The following is a 20,015-nucleotide window of genomic DNA, read 5'->3' on the forward strand; positions in this document are numbered from 1 at the left end:
GGTTCATCTTTAACTTTCATCTGGCCATTTTTAAACCATGTGAAACATTCGTAACACATAGTATGGCATAAGCACTCATCACTGTAGGCTTCCTGCATCATTTGGTGTGTCTCTGTAAAGGTTTTCTTCGGTTTCATGCAAAATTTAATGCAGATGCTTTTCTACTTCAACTCTGCCATCTTGAAATTTGGAAACTGTGTGACACAACATTCTACTCAATACAGCACTGAACAATAAGTAACAGCTTTGTTTACATAATAGCTAATTTGACAACAATGAAACTTCTGGAAGTTACACATTAAACACAGATGTGTGCAGCTATGCCAACTTTGCAGCTATGCCAACTTCATCTCGCTCCAACACACCATTGGCGTGAAATCACGAATGTTCCAAAATTTTTTGAACAGACCTCGTTGACAGTGTTATCATGTTACACTTGGGACAGACCGTTCCATATAGTAGACAGTCGACAGCTCCAGCTGTGGACCTTTTTTATATAATAGCTAACTTAACAACTGCAAATAAGTACTCGCCCGATAAACTGAAAATGATTCCACTACATAAACATGATCTCATTGAATTGATTTTGTGTACTTATATGAGAAAACTGGATAGGAAATGCTGATGAAGTATAGTCTGCTTACAGACTAAAAATCTAGCTACGTTCTTGGTGAGGGAAGTTGCCTTTCCTAGAAGAATTCTATAGCTGCAGTATGACTAAGGATCAGTGTCTCTCTTACTAGTGTAGAACACCATGCAGAGATTTATGCAGATTCTGTCTGTATGTGTTACTTGTGTTAGCATTTCCTGTATTCCATGTAATGTTAACACAATTAGTGGAAAATAAACACCCCTGCACAATGCGTTGCCAGTAGTTCATAAGGCTAGCTGTAGAGGGGTCAGTATAGTTTTGTGAAACACCCCATAGTTGCTTTTTGAGAAATTGTGAGCTAGGGAGAGTGAAGACTCACCTGCTCATTCTTTTGTTTGCGGACCTACAAAGGAGGGAATTGCATGACCTCAATCCAGTGACCTGCCTTCCCTCATGCATCTCCCCCTACACCACCTGCCCATGCAACGATCCATCGCACACCCAGAACACAATTTGTCGATCGTGTTAGGACAGCAACCAGCCACAAATTTACTTTGAGTTCCTTTATTCAAAGGAAACCGTTACCGGTTTCGAATCGTTGCGATTCATCATCAGACGGTTTACACGCTTTCTTTCTACATTTGGTGTGTTTTTTACAGATTAATTGTCGTGAAACGTCGGTTTCGAGTGATTGTTTCTATAACGTTCATCCAATCGATGTAAATGCATTCCCACTGCATCCTCGTTGTTGCACACGTAATAGTTCTCACTGTAAACTTTAGATTTGTCACTGAGTTCATTCCAATCACGCACCACAATCGCAACGATTCGAAACCGGTAACGGCTTCCTTTGAATAAAGGAACTCAAAGTAAATTTGTGGCTGGTTGCTGTCCTAACACGATCAACATTTGTCTTCAAAAACAGCCACGGTCTCCAAAATGTCATCATATGACAAAATTACACAATTTGTCTCTTAATAGGGTTCTACCACACGTAAATGGGATAGATACATTTAATATTTCCAGAAAGGCAAAGGTCCCGAGTTCGAATCTCGGTCCAGCACACAGTTTTAATCTGCCAGGAAGCTTCATTCAATTTTTGTTCTTAACACACTTCATTTGACAATAAACATTCACTTTACATTATTAAAACACTATTTTAATACTCTGTGATTTTTCAATCCCCTGCAGCGTGGAAACTATTAGTCATAGAGAAAAAATGAAAGAGAAGTTTGTTTTACAAAATTTAATTTAGTTTAATTTTGTACTGATAAACGTTTCTGCAGAAGCCGCAGTTTTTGAGTTGTTCAGGAAAAGCATAAAAAGGTGACCTTTAAATGCTTCCACCTTCACACACACACACACACACACACACACACAGTCAGGATTTTTGATATCTTGTTCATGACACTCCCTCCTACCAGTTTACAAAAATCAGCAACTACACAATATTTCTCCCAGATTTTCTTTATTGACTGGACGGTATGCAAGGCTAGAAAATAATCAGAAAATTGCAAAGCCTTATACAAACGTTAAGTACTTCAGACGAGTTCTCATGTAGGTGATGTGATACTTAGTGGCTTTTAGAACAGTATTATCTAGGGAAATTTCACATTGATTCCAAGTGTGTTTGTAAAATAATGGTGTGGCAGTGTGTTTTAAAAAAGATTCATTCAATTTCACAAGAATATGTTTTCTACAAGACTGGAGATAGAAACTCGAAATATATATTAACAAACACATCAGTATTAAAAGTTCACCTCAGTGCCAGCTGCAAGCCAGCAGTTCATGTGGCTGCTGGCAGGAGTCTTCCTGGTTCAGCCAGCTTAGTCCCTAGTGCAGCCAGCTCAGTCCCTTGTTCCGCTATTATTCATTGTGCACTGAGTTGACATGGTGACAACACAGCAACAAAGGTTTTTCACATTCTCAGTTCCAGCAGATCCAGATCTCTTATGACTGAGCGACTGATATAATATAGCACTGTATCTCCTACAGCTCAAAGAATTCAGTGATGTTGCGAGCAGTTATAGGACACTTCTTGTTTTGTAAGAGGAAATCCACAAGTTCTTATTCAAGGTGTAAATGCTTTCAACAGAGCTATGTAAGTAGTGCACTGACACTTGTGTTTCAAACTGAATTGCTGTGAACTCTTCACGATAGCAGTAAACAGCAACATTTAGTTTTCTTAATTCATTCTGGATATGGAAGGAAGATAATTTTTTTTCACATTTAGTGTTCAGTGATTTTTCCGTTTAAGTGGAAAAATGAACAATCACAACATGAGAATATGGAGAACGGAGCAGCTATAGACGATAGTCCAGCATGAGAGAGGCTCGCGTGTTTTGTACCATTTCCCAAGAAAATATTTACAGCCCTTATTTTTTTAGGAGAAGACACACTTACAGGAACTGTTTGGCTTTTTACACAGTTACAAAAGCACATTGAAAAATCTCATTTTTCTGCAGGCCAGAGCACCTTTGCTCACTCATTCCTAGTAACAGCATTTTTAACAATGAGCTGTCTCAACAGTGGACTGGCTGGAAGTAGCTTATGGATCTTGCATTGTACCATTGGTTCCCAAGGTCACCATCTCATGGGGATATTTTAAAAGGAAGCTATGTCTTTGCACCTCCCCTTTCAACAGCTTCGGGTAAACTGTGACACTGCATAGCAACAGTAGTGAATGCAGTAACACCCGGACATTCTCAGAAATGTATGAGACAACTTTGACTGATGTCAGGACATTTCTTGTGCGTCTGGTGAAGGACGCATTGAATATTTATGATCAGTAAATGAAAACTTTGCTTCCTAACGTAATTGTAAAAAGTGCCCCAAGTTTGTAGGTGCAAGCATATAAACAATAAAGCCTAGTAAAATTAGATTTTTTCAATGTATATTTCATACCCTAAGTGTGTGCTAAAATATGCCCCAAGTTTCTGTGTTCATTCATGTAGTGTTATGGAAGTGGATGGAGTTTTTTTGAAATATTCTGTTACCAGGAAGATGGTGATTTGGCTGCCAGAGTCTTATTTAAATAATTGATGGATGTTATAGTACACTTTGAATATCATAAAAAAGATTCCAGTGTGATTTATTTCCACTGAATGGTCCAGTATTGCCATTCCTAAAGGGAAGCCATTAGGTAGAATGGCACATGAATGTCAACAGTGACTCTTGAATTGGTTTGCTAAAGGAAACATTTGGGTATTGGTTTATATTGCTGAGAAGCACTGCCGCTTTGGCATTTTGGTAATTCTTTCTGAAAGTTAGCCATTTCATGGTCAGAAGGCTCGGACGAGTACCTTCAAGGCACACAAATGAAGGCATCTGTATTAGGAACTTTAGTTCTCTACATGAATATTCAACTTACAGTGCAGTAAAGGACGATTTAGTGGTAAATGCTTCCCTCTTTCCGTATGATTTATTGTGTGCTTTTTATGTTCTTGATTGCTGCTTTTCCCCTCATTTGAATATAATGCAGAGTTAACCACTAGATAAAGCAGCTGGTGGCCTTTAGTTTATTGTTAGAATACTGGGGAAGTGCAATCAGTCTACAAAGGAGATTGCTTACAAATCACTTGATCACTTGTGTGGCCGGTTGTAGAATATTGGTCCATACCAAATAGGACTAACAGGGGTTACTGAACATGTACAGAGAACAATAGCACAAATGGTCACAGGTTTGTTTGACCCATGTGAGAGTGTCACAGACATACTGAAGAAAGTGAACTGGCAGACTCTTGAAGATAGACATAAACTACCCCAAGAAAGTCTATTAGTAAAGTTTCAAGAACTGGTTTTAAAGGCTGACTGTAGGAATATATTACTAGCCCCTATGTATTGCCCACATAGGGATCGTGAGGATAAGATTAGAATATTTGCGGCACGCACAGAGGCATTCAGACAATCCTGCTTCCCACAATCCATATAAGAATGGAATGGGAAGAAACCATAGTAACTGGTACAGTGGGGCATACCTTCTGCCATGCACTTCATGGTGGTTTGCAGAGTATAGATGTGGATGTAGATGTCATGAGAAATAGAACCCCAGTATAAAAAGAGTCGGGGAGTATAGTTTTTTCTGCAGAGAAACAGTAACAGCAGAACGGGTCAGTCTGGAGAGTAAGGTGACTTCAAATGTGGACAAGTCAGCGGATGCATAACAGATCCGTCGGGAATATTACAACCCTACTAAAGCTGCCAAAGACTATGGTTGGTGATGTGATTATTAAATAGAACCACAAAGGAACAACCACAGTTAAACTAAGACCAAGTAGACCTCATGTACCAATGGATAGGGACTGTTGAGCACTGTGGAGAGTGGTTGTAAGAAACTACATGAGATCAGGGGAAGGAATCACTCAAGAGTTTTTAGAGTCCAGCTAACACAATGACTGTGCATTGTGAGTTAAAATGAATGGGGAGTCCAATGTTCGAGCAGCCCCTCATGAACCACAAATTTCTGTAGTCAGTGATAAATGACGCTTGAGGTGATGTAAAAAGTGACACCACTGAACAGTGGATGACTGGAAACTAGTGATGTGGAGCGATGAGTCATACTTTCCTCAGTTGCAATCCAATCAAAAGTTTCAGCGAATGGAAAAAGTTACCTGCCATCATGTGGTAGTACCAACTGTGATGCTCAATGGTGATTGTGTTACAATATGGGGTGTTTTTCATGGTTAGGAAGCAGTTCTCCTAATAGCGTTTAAGAAAGTGCTGAATGCAGAAGAATATGAACACATTTTACAGCATTCTGTGCTGTGTACAGCATAAGAACAATCCAGAGACAATGATTGTATCAGCATGATAATGCACCATATAATAAAGCGGTAAATGGAAGGCAGTGAGGCACAATGTGAACCCAATGGAACACCTCTGGGATGAGTTAGAACATCGACTTTGTTCCAGGCCCCATCATGCAACTTCAATCTGGTTTCAGCTCTTGAAGAAGCATGGGTTCCACAGACATTGAGACACCTCATTGAAAGTGTCCCCAGCAGAGTTCAATACTGTTGTACTCTGATAGTTGTATGTGTACTTTTTATCAGACAGTGTAAATTGTGAGAATATTAGTGATTCAATTATCAAAATAAATGTCCAGTATTGACCCATTTCATAAGATTTTTGTACCGATACTTTATTGTTGTCAAGTTGTTGTGAAATTCCATAACAAGCAAGTACCCTCAAGGATCTTCACTTCTGAACAGTTTTGGCTGACTGGCTTGGAAATAATTTAAGTCAATAATCGAAAATTCAACAGTGAAACCTCGTTACTACCCCCACCCCCCCATCCCCAATTTCCTATATAAATGCAAAATTGATGTAACTCTCAGCTCTGTTTTGCCCTTATTTTATTTTCAAGCACGGTTGCCATTTGTGACTCAATCTGTGTAGACCTTTTCTTTTATATATTTAGGTGTCATTATGCATTTGTGTGGAGAAACAAATTTCTTTACTTTATTTTTAATGACCACTGAAGCTCAGAAGTTTACCTTTGCTCATTTTCGTTCTAATTTTTATTCTGCGTGCTAAATCATCGGATGTCTTATTTAAGTTTTTAAAGATACATTGTGCTATGTTGACTGTCGATATAATTGTCTTTTAAGATGCTTGGGAACATAACTAGTAAAGATCTTTCGTGATTTTGTAGCTCATATCATGAGCTGATAGAGAAATATAGCATGCCTAAGTGTAAATTAAAAGGTATTAGGCAAGCAAAAAACATTAGGCTCAACTACTTAGCAGAGTTGTGATATGGACAAATAAGTATCTCTCATATTCTCTCTCTCTCTCTCTCTCTCTCTCTCTCTCTCTCTCTTTCTCTCTCTCTCTCTCTCTCTCTCTGTGTGTGTGTGTGTGTGTGTGTGTGTGTGTGTGTGTGTGAAAAACAACCTAGGTTATTGAGTAATATTTTTTCATGTGTTGTAACTATTTAGCTACCTCATTTGTGGACGTTATCAACAGTGCTCATATAGTAATAGACATCTCTGCTACCATACAAAAACTTAACACATTTATTACCATTCTGCTTCTTATAGGGTTTGTCTCAAGAGGAGCTGAAAGAGTACTCTATGCAGAAGGCAAAGTTAAAACAGACTGAAGATGCCCAGTCATCAGAAGATTCTGACACAGATGATGGCAGCAAAGAAAGTGATGGTTCAGAAAAAGTTTGTAAATTTACTCTTTTTCAAAATTCATTTATGAAGGGGCAGCTATTTCTCTCTCTCTCTCTCTCTCTCTCTCTCTCTCTCTCTGGCTTAAAACTCTTTCTCTTGCCAATATAACTTAAATGATAATTTAGTCTCACTGACAGTTTTTCATGTGATAGTTGAAACTAGTGTGCAATATGTTTCAGTGGATGGTGACATACTAAGCACTAGTGACTTTTGAGGTAACTGCTAGTATACTTATATGTGAATTAATTAGCAGCTAAATGGGGGTACACGGAAATGTGAGCAGGTGAGGGAAGAAAATAACATGGGCAGAACTGGCTTTTGTTACTTGAGGCAGCTGTATGACTATCAGAAAAATTTGACATAAGCTGACAGCTGCATTTTATTTGTTGCAGCTTTCATTTGCATTAATCAGTATCTCATTAATGTTTCTTTTGTCAAAAAACATTACTGATTATTAGAATAATATTAAAAACAAAAGCAAGAAATGTGACCACTGTCCTGTAGCTAATTGATGTGTGGCACATACAAACATGCAAAAGTGCAGAGACACTACTGGATTTCAAGCTATCACTCTTTTTCTAGTTAAAGTTTACACTGTACCCCACACAGTGCAACAGACATCCAAATGCGTTCATCTTGACCATGAGTGTCTATGTGTGGAGAGATTATGCTTTTGTAGAAAAAGGGAGCTAGTAAAAAAGCTGGTACAGTATCTCTATTGTTATGCGTATGTCTGCGCCATGTGTCAGTCTGTTGTAGGTTAGTGGCTGCCTTTCCTCATTGTTATTTGTTGTTTCCATTCTTTTGTTATGTAGTTTTAAGCAGTCCTGCCATGCTTATAGAGAATCTGCTAAAATACCTGTTATGTTTAGGAGATGTCAAGTAAGAACACATGTCACTTAATTGATTTTGCTGTAAGCCATGGCCATTTATTTTGTTTCACATTTCTTCTAGGACTCAGACTCTGATGCAAATTCATCATCGGACAGCGATAGTGACTCTGATGATTCGAGTGACTCAGATAGTGATGCTGAAAAGACAAAGGGAAGTGATGATTCATCTTCTATGACTTCTTCGAGTGATAGTGATTCAGAGTGATCTCTTGACTTCATCACTGTGTGTATATGAAGATTTGAGACTGGAAGGGGTTTTATTAGAAGAAAGGAAGAGAAAAATTTCTTTATGGACCAGAATGGTGCTGTGGGGCAGATTTATGTCCCAGCTACAGCATGTTTAACAAGAAATATATTACATTGCTTGAAAGCGCAGCAATGTCAAACTTAGAATTATATTTTGTAACTAGACTGGTTGCTTGCTGTCAGTTTAGTCTCTCTAACCATGTAACTTCCTACCATGGCACATTCCACAGCAGAGAAATGAAAACATGGAATTTTATGAAAAAGTGTGTAGATATAACTTTTTTTAAATATTTGTGAAGCAAAAAGAAAATTTAACTGTTCTGTAAATGGAAATATGTACAGTGCACCAACTTTATAAATGGCGCACAGGACAGGATTTTCGCTACCTGTACTCAATTGTCATTAATGACTTGCACTAACACAACCTAGCTCACTCAGGCTAATGTTATATACCTTGAGAAAGAACAGTGATGTGTTCTGTAAATGTTCACAAAAATTATGTGAGAGACTGTGGAACTTTGTAGGTGGAAGCTCTTCTTGACAATGTATATTGTCTGTTTTTCCACCTATCTGCAAATTCTTAGTCAAACTTTTGTGACCGTTCTTTTATCCCATCTCTCCTCTGTTCTGCTTTTTATCCATTTCCTCCTGTCTCACTTTTTTCTGTTTTTTGTTACCAGTAACTGATTATCTTGCCTGCATCTAGGTTTCTCCCTCTTTAAACCCCCTTGTCATTTCAGAATCTGTAGGATGCCTCTACCTACAAGAAATTTTTGTTAATTAGGTGATTGCCTTGTCCCATTAATTACTATTATTATTTTGCCTCTGTTACTTAGAATAAAATTTATTCTACATCATTCTCCATCCCAGGGTGGTCTTCACCCTTACATTATCCTTTGATTAGGTTACAATTATTTAAAGGATCTTTGGCTTTTAAATGTTGCTGTCAGTCATCAACTTTTTTTATAAATATTGTCGTTTCATATATTTTTAAACATTTTTATTGCTTTATATTTTCCTATTTCTTCTGTGTATCTTCTTGTAAGACTCTAATTTTATATTTTGTAAACATTTAATCCACATGGCTATTTTAAGGTGTATAGTAAGACTGATGCGTACAAATCTGACCGAGATGTGCATCAGTGTCTTTACCTGGAGTGAAGGCTGAATATCTCGGATGCTCCATTACCCAATAAGTAAATGGAAATTTGTGTATATTGTCTGTCATAAAAGAATATTCTCTAAGTCAGTGACCTATTTTTATTTACCAATTTTGTAATTGTCTTGTGTAAATTATTGTATGTTAGATGTAAATATTTAATGGTACACTTCTGAAGTGCATTGTAATAGTTGGTAACTGATATGCTGAATTCAAGTACAAATCACTTTATGTCTAATTTCTGTATATTACTTCTGTTTACTTTCATGTCATAAAAATATTTCTAAGATTTATGTATTGTATAAGGAATCACAAGCTTTTGTCTTAAAGCAGCTGTAAAAAGGAGATATCATTTAACGTTCATCAGACATAGTTTCTTTTATTTATTATGTTAGGGGCACAATTTTTTTCTATAATAAAGTGTTTGTGTTTTAGCTGACCACCTTTACTATTCATTTTGGATTTTTTAAGTGATTTAATGGATATGCTATAAGAATGGATCAAGTGAGGCACAAAACAGAACTGTTCTAAAAAACATTCATGACTTCAAAATGTTAATTTTTTTGTTAGGGAATTGTATTTACAATCTCATATATCTTCATAAGTCGAAACACTGTGCTAAGCATTTTAGTAAGCGACATTCTAGCTACAACGAAAACAGGATTATTCTAAAACAAAAAGTTTTCATTAAAATACATTTTTGTGTGGTTGTGTGTTGTATTATGATGTGAGTTCATCTCTCTTACATGTTTGACAGCACTGTGGCCTAAATACTGTAAGCTTATTTCTGCAGTCTCAGTTGGAATATGCTGAAAAAGCATCATAATAATTCCAAATCTGAATTTAAATATTCTTACCAGGTGTTTGTATAGCTCTAGTTGTCTCAACAAATTGCTTCAGAGACAAAACAAGAGACAGCTGGAGTTGCACAGTTCTGGGAAAAAAAGGATATGTGAACACTGCAAATGTCTTAAATCTGTATTTTTGCCCCATTGCTGGTATTAAAAAAATATTTTTTGCTGGGCTATTAATTGATTTTCAGAAGAATAATGTTCATTTACTGTAATGTTTTGAACATGGTGATGAAATTACAGCATATTAGCTCTGAGATTTGAAATAATTTTTACCAGCTCACCAGAAAGCAGAGAGGAATTACTTAGTTTGTAGGCTGCCGCCTCCCTCACCTCTCTCTCTCTCTCTCTCTCTCTCTCTCTCTCTCTCTCTCTCTCTCTCTCTCTCTCTGTGGGGGGGGGGGGGGGGGGGGGGCAGGCGCGCATGCGCGTGCTTGATTATATGTGTACATCAAATGGTTTGAAATATTCAGTTCCCATTAATTACATATTTTCTCCACCCATCCTTTTTTCATGTGATTAAGAATTAGTTTTGTGTACCTGCTTGAATCTTAAATGGCAGTTGGTGTGAAACTAGCACTGCTTCCGCAAGTGTTTTCAGTTACCATTTTGTTCCTAGAATTGTACATGTACTTTCAAAACACTCCTGTTGCCAGCAGAAATAATAATAAGGTAGTTTCTTGGCGTATAATGTATGTAATGTGGCATTTCATAAATGCAGCATACTCAGGGTTATTAAAATATAAATTGTTTATTTTCTGCTACCTGATTCTCCTTCTCCATAATTGCCATTGCAGAAAAGAGCTTTTCAGCCCCCAAAAACATTTGTTTAGGAGTCAGATCCGTCCATTTCAAAGTAGGCAGATTTATGCTGATACTTATTTGAATATTGTTCGTACTTTTTATATAACTAATCATTTCTGCTATTTTCATCATTGGATTTTTCTAAATACACTTAATGTAATCATTTGACATCACTTCTACTTTTGGACTGTAACATTTCCACTGTTTCTAATAAACTATAAACCAGAATATTTTCGTAAGTCACTGTTTTGATGATTAGATTATGTAAAAAGAATGAAGTTTACCCATTTTACATGTACTGACATTAATTGTTATTGCAAAAGACTTTCACTTGGGAATCTCTGTGGCAATTAGCTGCATTATACTTTGTATCATTTGTTAATGCAGATAACATAATTTTCATTGTCTTTGGATTAATGTTTACATCCACAGATCACCATAATCATATCCCTGGATTTACATCTAGGCAACATCATTGGGAAAAAATACATTAGTGACAATGCTTAAGTGAACAGAAATAGATACTGCCACCACTGAAAGATCATATATGGTAGGTTCCTTTATACACAGTGAAACAAGTTGTAATAACAGTTATGCTTCAGTAACTTTACAGTCACCCATTTTCTTCTCTGTATAGGTTGGGGAAAAATTAACAAATCTTCAATAACATATTAATTATGAGAATTGTCCATGTGTACTAAATGTGTGTTCAGTACTCTTAGCCTTTGTTTCAACTTTCTCTGTATTCAGCTTCTCCTTTCTGCCAAATCGACACTTTCATTACAGCGTTAATAGACCAGCCCATGTGGTTGTTATAAATGTACCAAATTGTGAAAGACCCACTAAAGAAATCCGTGGAGTGGTGCACTGCCTATGGCAACTGAGTTAGAGTATTTTGAACTGACTGTTTATTACAGATTGCTTTGTGAACGTATTTTATGAAAATAAAATCTCATGAATAAAGATTATTGATTATAAAAACAAAAAGAGATTACTTTGTATTTGTGGCAATATTAGTAATGCTCACATGGTATTGCACAGCTCTCTGTGCTACAATTTTGTGATTGTACATAATGATTAATGAAGATGGCTGGGGGAAAATCCTTGTTGGTATTAGGTAACATGCCAAATCCCATATGGTGACAAGCAACATTTGGTAATGGATGTCAAATGTGATTGTGCCCTGTTCTAAATCTATGATTTTAGAAGTTACAGCCAAATGTATCGTTCCTCATCACTTCTGTAGTATCTAAATTTGTTGAGTGAAATTAACATCTTGATGTTTTAAGGGAAAGTGGAAAGGTTTGCAAGAATTATGTGAATGACTTGATTGATGTAGGTACGTTATATCACATAAGTAATAATTAAATTATTAAAGACTTACAGAAATTTAACTGAGCCTAGCTGAAAAAGTTTACCTTCTGGAATTAAATACATATTGTAAAAGCACTTAAAAATCGAAAATCTGTGAATAACAGCAGCATGAAATGGCAGAGTGCTACTCACTACATAGGGGAGTTGTTGAATGGCAGGTAGGCACATTGTAAGAGACTAGTTTCATTGTACTTGTCTGTGACTTGCCTCCTCTATATACTGAGCAGCGTCCTATCCTTTCATATTATTGGAAATCTGTTATATATGTGTTACAATAGCACATTTCTGTACAACTGTTGCGTATCATTTGGATTTAAAGTTTCAGTTCTTGCACTTAACGCAGAGCTGCCATAAAATTCTCACGAACTTGTGTTTTTCCGTCAGTTGCTGTGACATGCTGCTTAGTTTTATGGGGTGTGGGTGTAAGTAGCAAACAGTATTTTTTCTGGATTTTTGGAACTGATAGTCAGCTTCGGCCTATAGACACATTGTTATATATGTTTACAACTGGAAGGGGAGTGGAATTAGAATTTTTATGTTCCTGACTCAGTACCACCCAGGACTGGAGCAACTAAATTACATTCTCCACCAGGGTTTTGACTACCTCTCATCGTGCCCTGAAATGAGAAATGTCCTGCGCACTATCCTTCCCTCCCCTCCCACAGTGGTATTCTGCCGTCCACCAAACCTACACAATATACTCATCAATATTTACACAACCTCTGCTTCCAACCTAATACCTCATGGCTCATATCCCTGTAATATACCTAGATGCAAGACCTGTCCCATACATTCTCCCGCCACCACCTACTCCAGTCCGGTCACAGACATTGCCTGCCCCAACATAGGTAGGGCTACCTGTGAAACCAGCCATGTGATCTGCAAATTAAGCTGCAACCTCTGTGCTGCATTCTATATGGGCATGACAACCAACCGTATGTCTTCATGAATGGCCACCGACAAACTGTAGCCAAGAGCCCGGGATCGATTCCCGGCGGGGTCAGGGATTTTCCCTGCCTCGTGATGGCTGGGTGTTGTGTGCTGTCCTTAGGTTAGTTAGGTTTAAGTAGTTCTAAGTTCTAGGGGACTGATGACCATAGATGTTAAGTCCCATAGTGCTCGGAGCCATTTTTGTAGCCAAGAAACTGGTGGACTACCCTGTTGCTGAGCTACCAAACATGACATTGATTTCAATGACTGCTTCACAATCTGTGCCATATGGGTCCTTCCCACCAACATCAGGTTTTCTGAGTTTCACAGGTGGAAACTTTCCCTGCAATACATCCTAGATTCCCGTAACCCTCCTGGCCTCAACCTTCGTTAGTCACTGTCCTCACTCATCCAGTCCCTTGCCTGTTCCCATTCCAGTGCTACACAGCTGTCATTCCACCATCATACCCGGTCTTGTTACTTCTCTCATTTTTCGCTATTCCCCCTCCCCCCCTCTGCACCCCTCTCCTGCCCTCCGTCTAACCTGCAGCACTTCACTGTCAGTCACCCCTACCAAATACCCCTGCCCCAGCCTCCTCCTTACCCCCACCCAGTTGCCTTCCCATCATGCACTGGTGCTGCTGCTCACAGTGTGGTTTCAGCTGCCCGAGACTGCAGTCATGTGTGTGAGTTGCATTTGTTTGTGTGTGTGTATATGTGTGTGTGTGTGTGTGTGTGTGTGTGTGTCATGTGTTGTTGACAAAGGCCTTACTGGCCGAAAGCTTTATTTGTCGTTTTGTTGTGCCTGTCTGCAACTCAGCATCTCTGCTATATGGTGAGTAGCATCTTTCGTTTTCATAATATTGTTACTTTTCTTTTCCTCAGAAATATTAATAGGGAACTAATGTCGAAAAAGAGTTAACTGTTACCCTGTGCCATAAAAATGAGCTGTGTCTGAACATGTTTAGTACTACAGGGGAAATGCAGAGGGAAGGTGAGGATATTTGTGTTTGCGTCATTGTGAACAAGAATATTAAAAACAGTGCAGACATTGAAGGGTTCTCAGGCAATCGCAAGACATGGTACAAAAATAAAAGATGTTATGTTAAAATAATTTGTGACTTTGCATCGGTGTGCTCACATTCTGATGAGGAGGTGGAATAAGTCCAGAAGCTGATAAATGACAGCAGTTCCCAAAAGAAGATGGTAATGTGGGAATGTTTGTGTAAAAGACCAGACATAACTGATGCTGGACATGAGCAGAATTTGTTGAGGAGAACATGTTTATCTTCCATCACTGCCAGAAGAAAGGAAATAAAAAATGGAACTGGCAAAAACCAACTGGAATTAATGAGTGAAGTTGACTACAATTTATCAAATAATGAGAAGGTGCACTAGACAGGCTTAAAAATATGTTCGAAGCTAAAAATAAACAAACTCCTCAGTTAGGAAGATAGAAATTATTTTAAAATATGTATGGATGGATGACAACAGACAGTTTCCGTATTCCAAGATTTCCACAAAGCATTTGACCAGGTCTCCAACTGCAGACTTGACAAAGGTCTGAGCATACAGTTTAGGTTCCCAAATACATGAGTGGCTCGAAGACTTTTTAAGTAATAGAATATGATATGTTGTCCTCGATGGCAGGTGTTCAGGCAGAATTTCTAGTTGGTCTGATGAATGGCAGCTTACTTTAAATACAGAAAAATGTAAGGTAAAGCGGGTGAGTAGGAAAAACAATATGTCTGAATACAGCACTAGTAGTGTGCCGCTTGATACAGTCTCGTCAATTAAATATGTGGGTGTAAAGTTCCAAAGCAATATGAAATGGAATGAGCACGTCAGGTTAGAAGTCGGGAAGGAGAATACCAACTTCTTTTCACTGGGATAATTTTGGGAAAGTGTAGCTTATCTATAAAAGAGATGGCATTAAATGATGGTGTGACCCATTCTTGAGTACTGTTCAAGTTTTGGTATCCTCATCAGGTTGGATTAAAGGAAGACCTCAAAGCAATCAGAGGGATGCTGCTAGCTTTCTTATTGGTTACCATCAGCATGCAAGTATTACAGAAATGCTTCATGAACTCAAATGGGAATCCCTGGAGGCAAGACAACATTCTTTTCATACGGCAGTATTGCAGAAATTTAGAGAACCAGCATTTGAAGGTGACTGCAGATTGATTCTTCTGTCGCCAGTGTACATACTGCATAAGGACTGTGAACATAAGAGAAATTAGGGCTCGTAAGGAGGCATACAGACAATCATTTCTGCCTTCATCTATTTGCAAGTGGAACGGGAAAGAAAATTACTAGTAGCGGTAAGCGGTACCCTTCACCAGGCTTGCTGAATATGTTTTGTGTAATGGGTATAAATGCAGACATTTTTATGTGTCGTACCTTAATAGGTACACATGTCAGTGTGTTGTTCTTTTTTCTCTTCCCACAAACTTTACAACTTGACGTTTTCTGCATGGCTGTAGATGGGCCGCGAAGTGTGCAACACCTGGCAGAATAGACCATAAGTTTTGCTTCTTCACATCCACATCTCAATAAAGGCCCATTGCCACATAGTTGCTTGCAGAAAGTATGCAAAGGCAGCTCCAACACAATGGAGATATACACCTCTACACAATTAACTGATGTGCACCTGTTTTAAGGAGAAACTAGGCAATCTGCGGCAAGTGTAAGGTAGATCTGTCATCTCAGATTTCCAACTTGTTGCATTCCGAACGCAGGAACTTTTGTTGCAGTGCACCACTGACTATGAGAAGGAAATTCCACGTACAGTTGAAGAACAACCCACCGTCAAGTGCAAGAAGCTTGGCACATCGGGTGGGACATCTTATATGACTGTTCATCCCACATTGTGTGAAGTGTTACTGCATCCTTGTCATCACTAGAGAGTTCAGCACCTTCACGAAGCAGACTACCCACAGAGAGCTACATTCTGCACTTAGCTCATGGAAGAGTGTGGAAACAACGCAAAGCTTCTTTGGAAAGTACTGGTGACAGGTGAAACCACATTCACTCATGAAGATTGTGTGAACACACATAATTTGCATGCCTGGGCAGATGAAAACCCTCACACCATTCAAGCGGGCAGATTTAAAGCCAGATTTGCTCTAAATGTGTGGGCCAGTATTATCTGAGATATGCTGCTTGTTCCATTAGAACTGCCTGCAAGGCTGTCTGTTGCTCGTTATCTTCACCCATTATAGTCTTCGTTGCCAGCATTTCTGGATGAAATTCAAGAACATCTTGAAATGTGATTTATGCATGCCAGTAGAATGGTTCATTGGTATTTCTTGGGTTGGCCTTGGAAGCCACGTGTGTTGGCAGCCCAGGTCCTCCCATTTAAATTCATTATAACAAAGAAAATAATCAATTATTGATAATTTAGTTAAATGGACAGATAAAAATATCTACTCACCAAGTGGTGGCAGGGGGACACACACAAAAGGATTGAACTTTCACAAGCTTTCGGAGCCAGCGGCTCCTTCTTCTGGTGGAAGAGTTGAATGGGAAGGAAGATGGGTGAAGGAAAAGGACTGAAGAGGTTTAAGGAAAGGGATACAGTTTAGAAAAGTCACCCAGAATCCTGGGTCAGGGGAGACTTACTGTCCAGTAAAGTCATCCAGAAACTGGAGATCTGGCTGACTTATCTAAACTGTATCCCTTTCCCTAAACCTCTCCAGTCCTTTCCCTTCACCCCTCTTCCTTCCCGTTCAACTCTTCTGCCAGAAGAAGCTTGTGAAAGTTCAATCCTTTTGTGTGTGTGTGTGTTCCCCTGGTGCCACTTGGTGAGTAGATATTTTTATCTGTCCATTTACATTTCATTTAAATTCATTGGTTTTTTATTTCTGGGGGCACTTCAAAGACGTCATATAGAGAGATGTCATCAGTAATGAAGCCACTGTTAAGATAATGAATCCAGGAAGCTGTCACAACAATCAGAGCTGAGAAAGGAAGATGGGGGACTGGTCAGAGCACAGTGGTCAATTGTGTTGTCACTTAGGAGCCTGCCTGCAGCTGACAGAGGCCATTTTGAATATTTGCTTTGAAGGACATGGCGGAAATCTGGGCTGTTATTCTCTTGTGGAAGCTCATAAGAGCTTTATTTTCATGTGTTCTAATTATCTTGCAAGCCACAGATTGTCGAATATTTTTTTTGTTTTGGGTTGTGTATAAAGTTCTGTATTATGTACATGTCTTCCTATTTTCTGTTTGTTTTATTGTTTAGCATAATGCATCAGTCTTATGCACATTGAAATAAACAATGCAAGGACAAGAAGGATAAGCATTGGCAATGCTAGGATAAGCTTTAAATCCTCCGTTAAACATTTTTATATCTTCATACTCAGTTTTGCCTGTGTTTTTGGTAATGGAAGCCATGTATATCACAAATAATGATTGACAAATGATAGTTATTTCACACTAAGCAAGTGAGTACAAGAAATAATTCTTATTGGGGTACATATGAACCCTGATGTATTCCTCCATTTGTTGTTAGTCGTAGGAGAATAACCTCCACATTTGTTAGCATGCCACATCACTTTGTCCCTGTCAATAGCCCCTCCTCTGATCTTGGGGAAAATAATTAATGGTAGCATGTGCCACACATATGTAGGACTACTTCCCAAGCCTAAAAACATATGACTTGTAATTGCTATAGTTATTAGTCTGCAAGTGATGCAAATACTGATGTAATGTTATTCAGTTCACTCCCCTCAGTCACCAAAGGAAATATCTGCATTTATACCCATGACTGGCTCTGAGCACTAGGGGACTCAACAACTGTGGTCATCAGTCATACCCATGACTCCCTGTATGTGTAGATGTAGTTATACCAGATAAATTAAGCAACAAATTAAACATCTTAGAAAGACATATACAAAGCAGCAGTTTTTTTAACACAGATGTTGTTGTTGTTGTTGTTGTGGTCTTCAGTCCTGAGACTGGTTTGATGCAGCTCTCCATGCTACTCTATCCTGTACAAGCGTCTTCATTTCCCAGTACTTACTGCAACCTACATCATTCTGGATCTGCTTAGTGTATTCATCTCTTGGTCTCCCTCTACGATTTTTACCCTCCACGCTGCCCTCCAATGCTAAATTTGTGATCCCTTGATGCCTCAGAACATGTCCTACCAACTGGTCCCTTCTTCTTGTCAAGTTGTGCCACAAACTCCTCCCCTATTCTATTCAATACCTCCTCATTAGTTACGTGATCTACCCATCTAATCTTCAGCATTCTTCGGTAGCACCACATTTCGAAAGCTTCTATTCTCTTCTTGTCCAAACTATTTATCGTCCACATTTCACTTCCATACATGGCTGCACTCCATACAAATACTTTCAGAAACGACTTCCTGACACTGAAATCTATACTCGATGTTAACAAATTTCTCTTCTTCAGAAACGTTTTCCTTGCCATTGCCAGTTTACATTTTATATCTTCTCTACTTCGACCATCATCAGTTGTTTTGCTCCCCAAACAGCAAAACTCCTTTACTACTTTATGTGTCTCATTTCCTAATCTAATTCCCTCAGCATCACCCGACTTGATTCGACTACATTCCTTTATACTCATTTTGCTTTTGTTGATGTTCATCTTATATCCTTCTCTCAAGACACTGTCCATTCCGTTCAGCTGCTCTTTCAAGAGCTTTGCTGTCTCTGATAGAATTACAATGTCATCGGCGAACCTCAAAGTTTTAATTTCTTCTCCATGGATTTTAATACCTACTCCAAATTTTTCTTTTGTTTCCTTTACTGCTTGCTCAATATACAGATTGAATAACATCAGGGATAGGCTACAACCCTGTCTCACTCCCTTCCCAACCACTGCTTCCCTCCCAGGCACCTCGACTCTTATAACTGCCATCTGGTGTCTGTACAAATTGTAAATAGCCTTCCGCTCCCTGTATTTTACCCCTGCCACCTTTAGAATTTGGAAGAGAGTATTACAGTCAACATTGTCAAAAGCTTTCTCTAAGTCTACAAATGCTAGAAACGTAGGTTTGCCTTTCCTTAATCTTTCTTCTAACACAGATACTTACGCAAAAAGGAAAAAAAGGTTGCAGATATTAAGAAAGAAAAGAAAATCTAAATAGAACAAGGCCACTATTAAAATTAATAGTGATTGCTTGGAGGTGTAGCCTTAAGAACATAACAGAATATGATGCATTAATAATAACAATTTTTAAATGATATGAAAAGATAGAATTAAAATTGGTGACACAAACAAGTGGGTGCAGTAAGGGTAGCCATCACCTTTCCGTCAGCTGAGATGGCACAGAAATACCAACTAAGTTAAAATTATTCAAACATTTGAAATTTTTCAATTATTTGTTAATTCAAATGACAACACAGATAGCTAATAATGAAAGAAATAACATTCCAAATGGAAGGATTCAGGACCTGATGATTTTTGAAAAAGATACCAATTATTAAAACTGAAGAAGCATTTGTATAAAAAAAGTTTACACTAAAATCAAAACTGGGCAAGGAGTTTGAATTAACATTATAACTGGGTTTCTTGATTTTGAGAAAGCTTTTGCCTGTTTCAACCAAATCTGATGACCAGCTCTGAGAAACAAGGCAGTGATTCAATCTATGCTAGTGTACCAAAGAATATACACAGTCCAGTCACATTACTGTGACAACTGCCTATGTTCGATATCAGCATGCAATAACCACTCATAGATAGCAAGTGGCGGTATAAGCAGTGGAGGGTACGTAAAGCGTGTTGAGTGATGCAGAAAACAGTGCAGTCATTGTTGTAATGCAGAAACAGAGCAGTTTATCTGACATCCAAAAGGGTGTGATCATTGGCTTTTAGGCCAAGGCTAGAAGTTTTCTGAAATGGCTAAATTTGAAAACTGTTTGCATTCTGCTGTGGTTAAAGTAAGCCGTGCGTGGCAAGATGGTGTTAAACAAAACTGGTGCCAACGCAGTTCTGGTGCTCCATGGGCCATAGTTGACA

At 38.4% G+C, this 20,015-nt stretch overlaps 1 protein-coding gene across 4 annotated transcripts in view; it reads left to right on the forward strand.

Moving 5' to 3' along the window:
• Positions 1-10,289, forward strand: part of LOC124603184 (nucleolar transcription factor 1-A-like) — a 211,756-nt gene extending 201,467 nt beyond the window's left edge. For all 4 annotated transcript variants that reach the window (XM_047136379.1, XM_047136378.1, XM_047136380.1 and 1 more), the window contains 2 exons: positions 6,634-6,762; positions 7,726-10,289. In XM_047136379.1, the coding sequence (XP_046992335.1) occupies positions 6,634-6,762; positions 7,726-7,869 (273 nt within the window). In that variant the 3' untranslated portion in view covers positions 7,870-10,289. The remainder of the gene's footprint in view (positions 1-6,633; positions 6,763-7,725) is intronic.
• Positions 10,290-20,015: the final 9,726 nt, after the last annotated feature.

The sequence above is a fragment of the Schistocerca americana genome, chromosome 1 (assembly GCF_021461395.2).
Source record: "Schistocerca americana isolate TAMUIC-IGC-003095 chromosome 1, iqSchAmer2.1, whole genome shotgun sequence".
Classification (NCBI taxonomy): domain Eukaryota; kingdom Metazoa; phylum Arthropoda; class Insecta; order Orthoptera; family Acrididae; genus Schistocerca; species Schistocerca americana.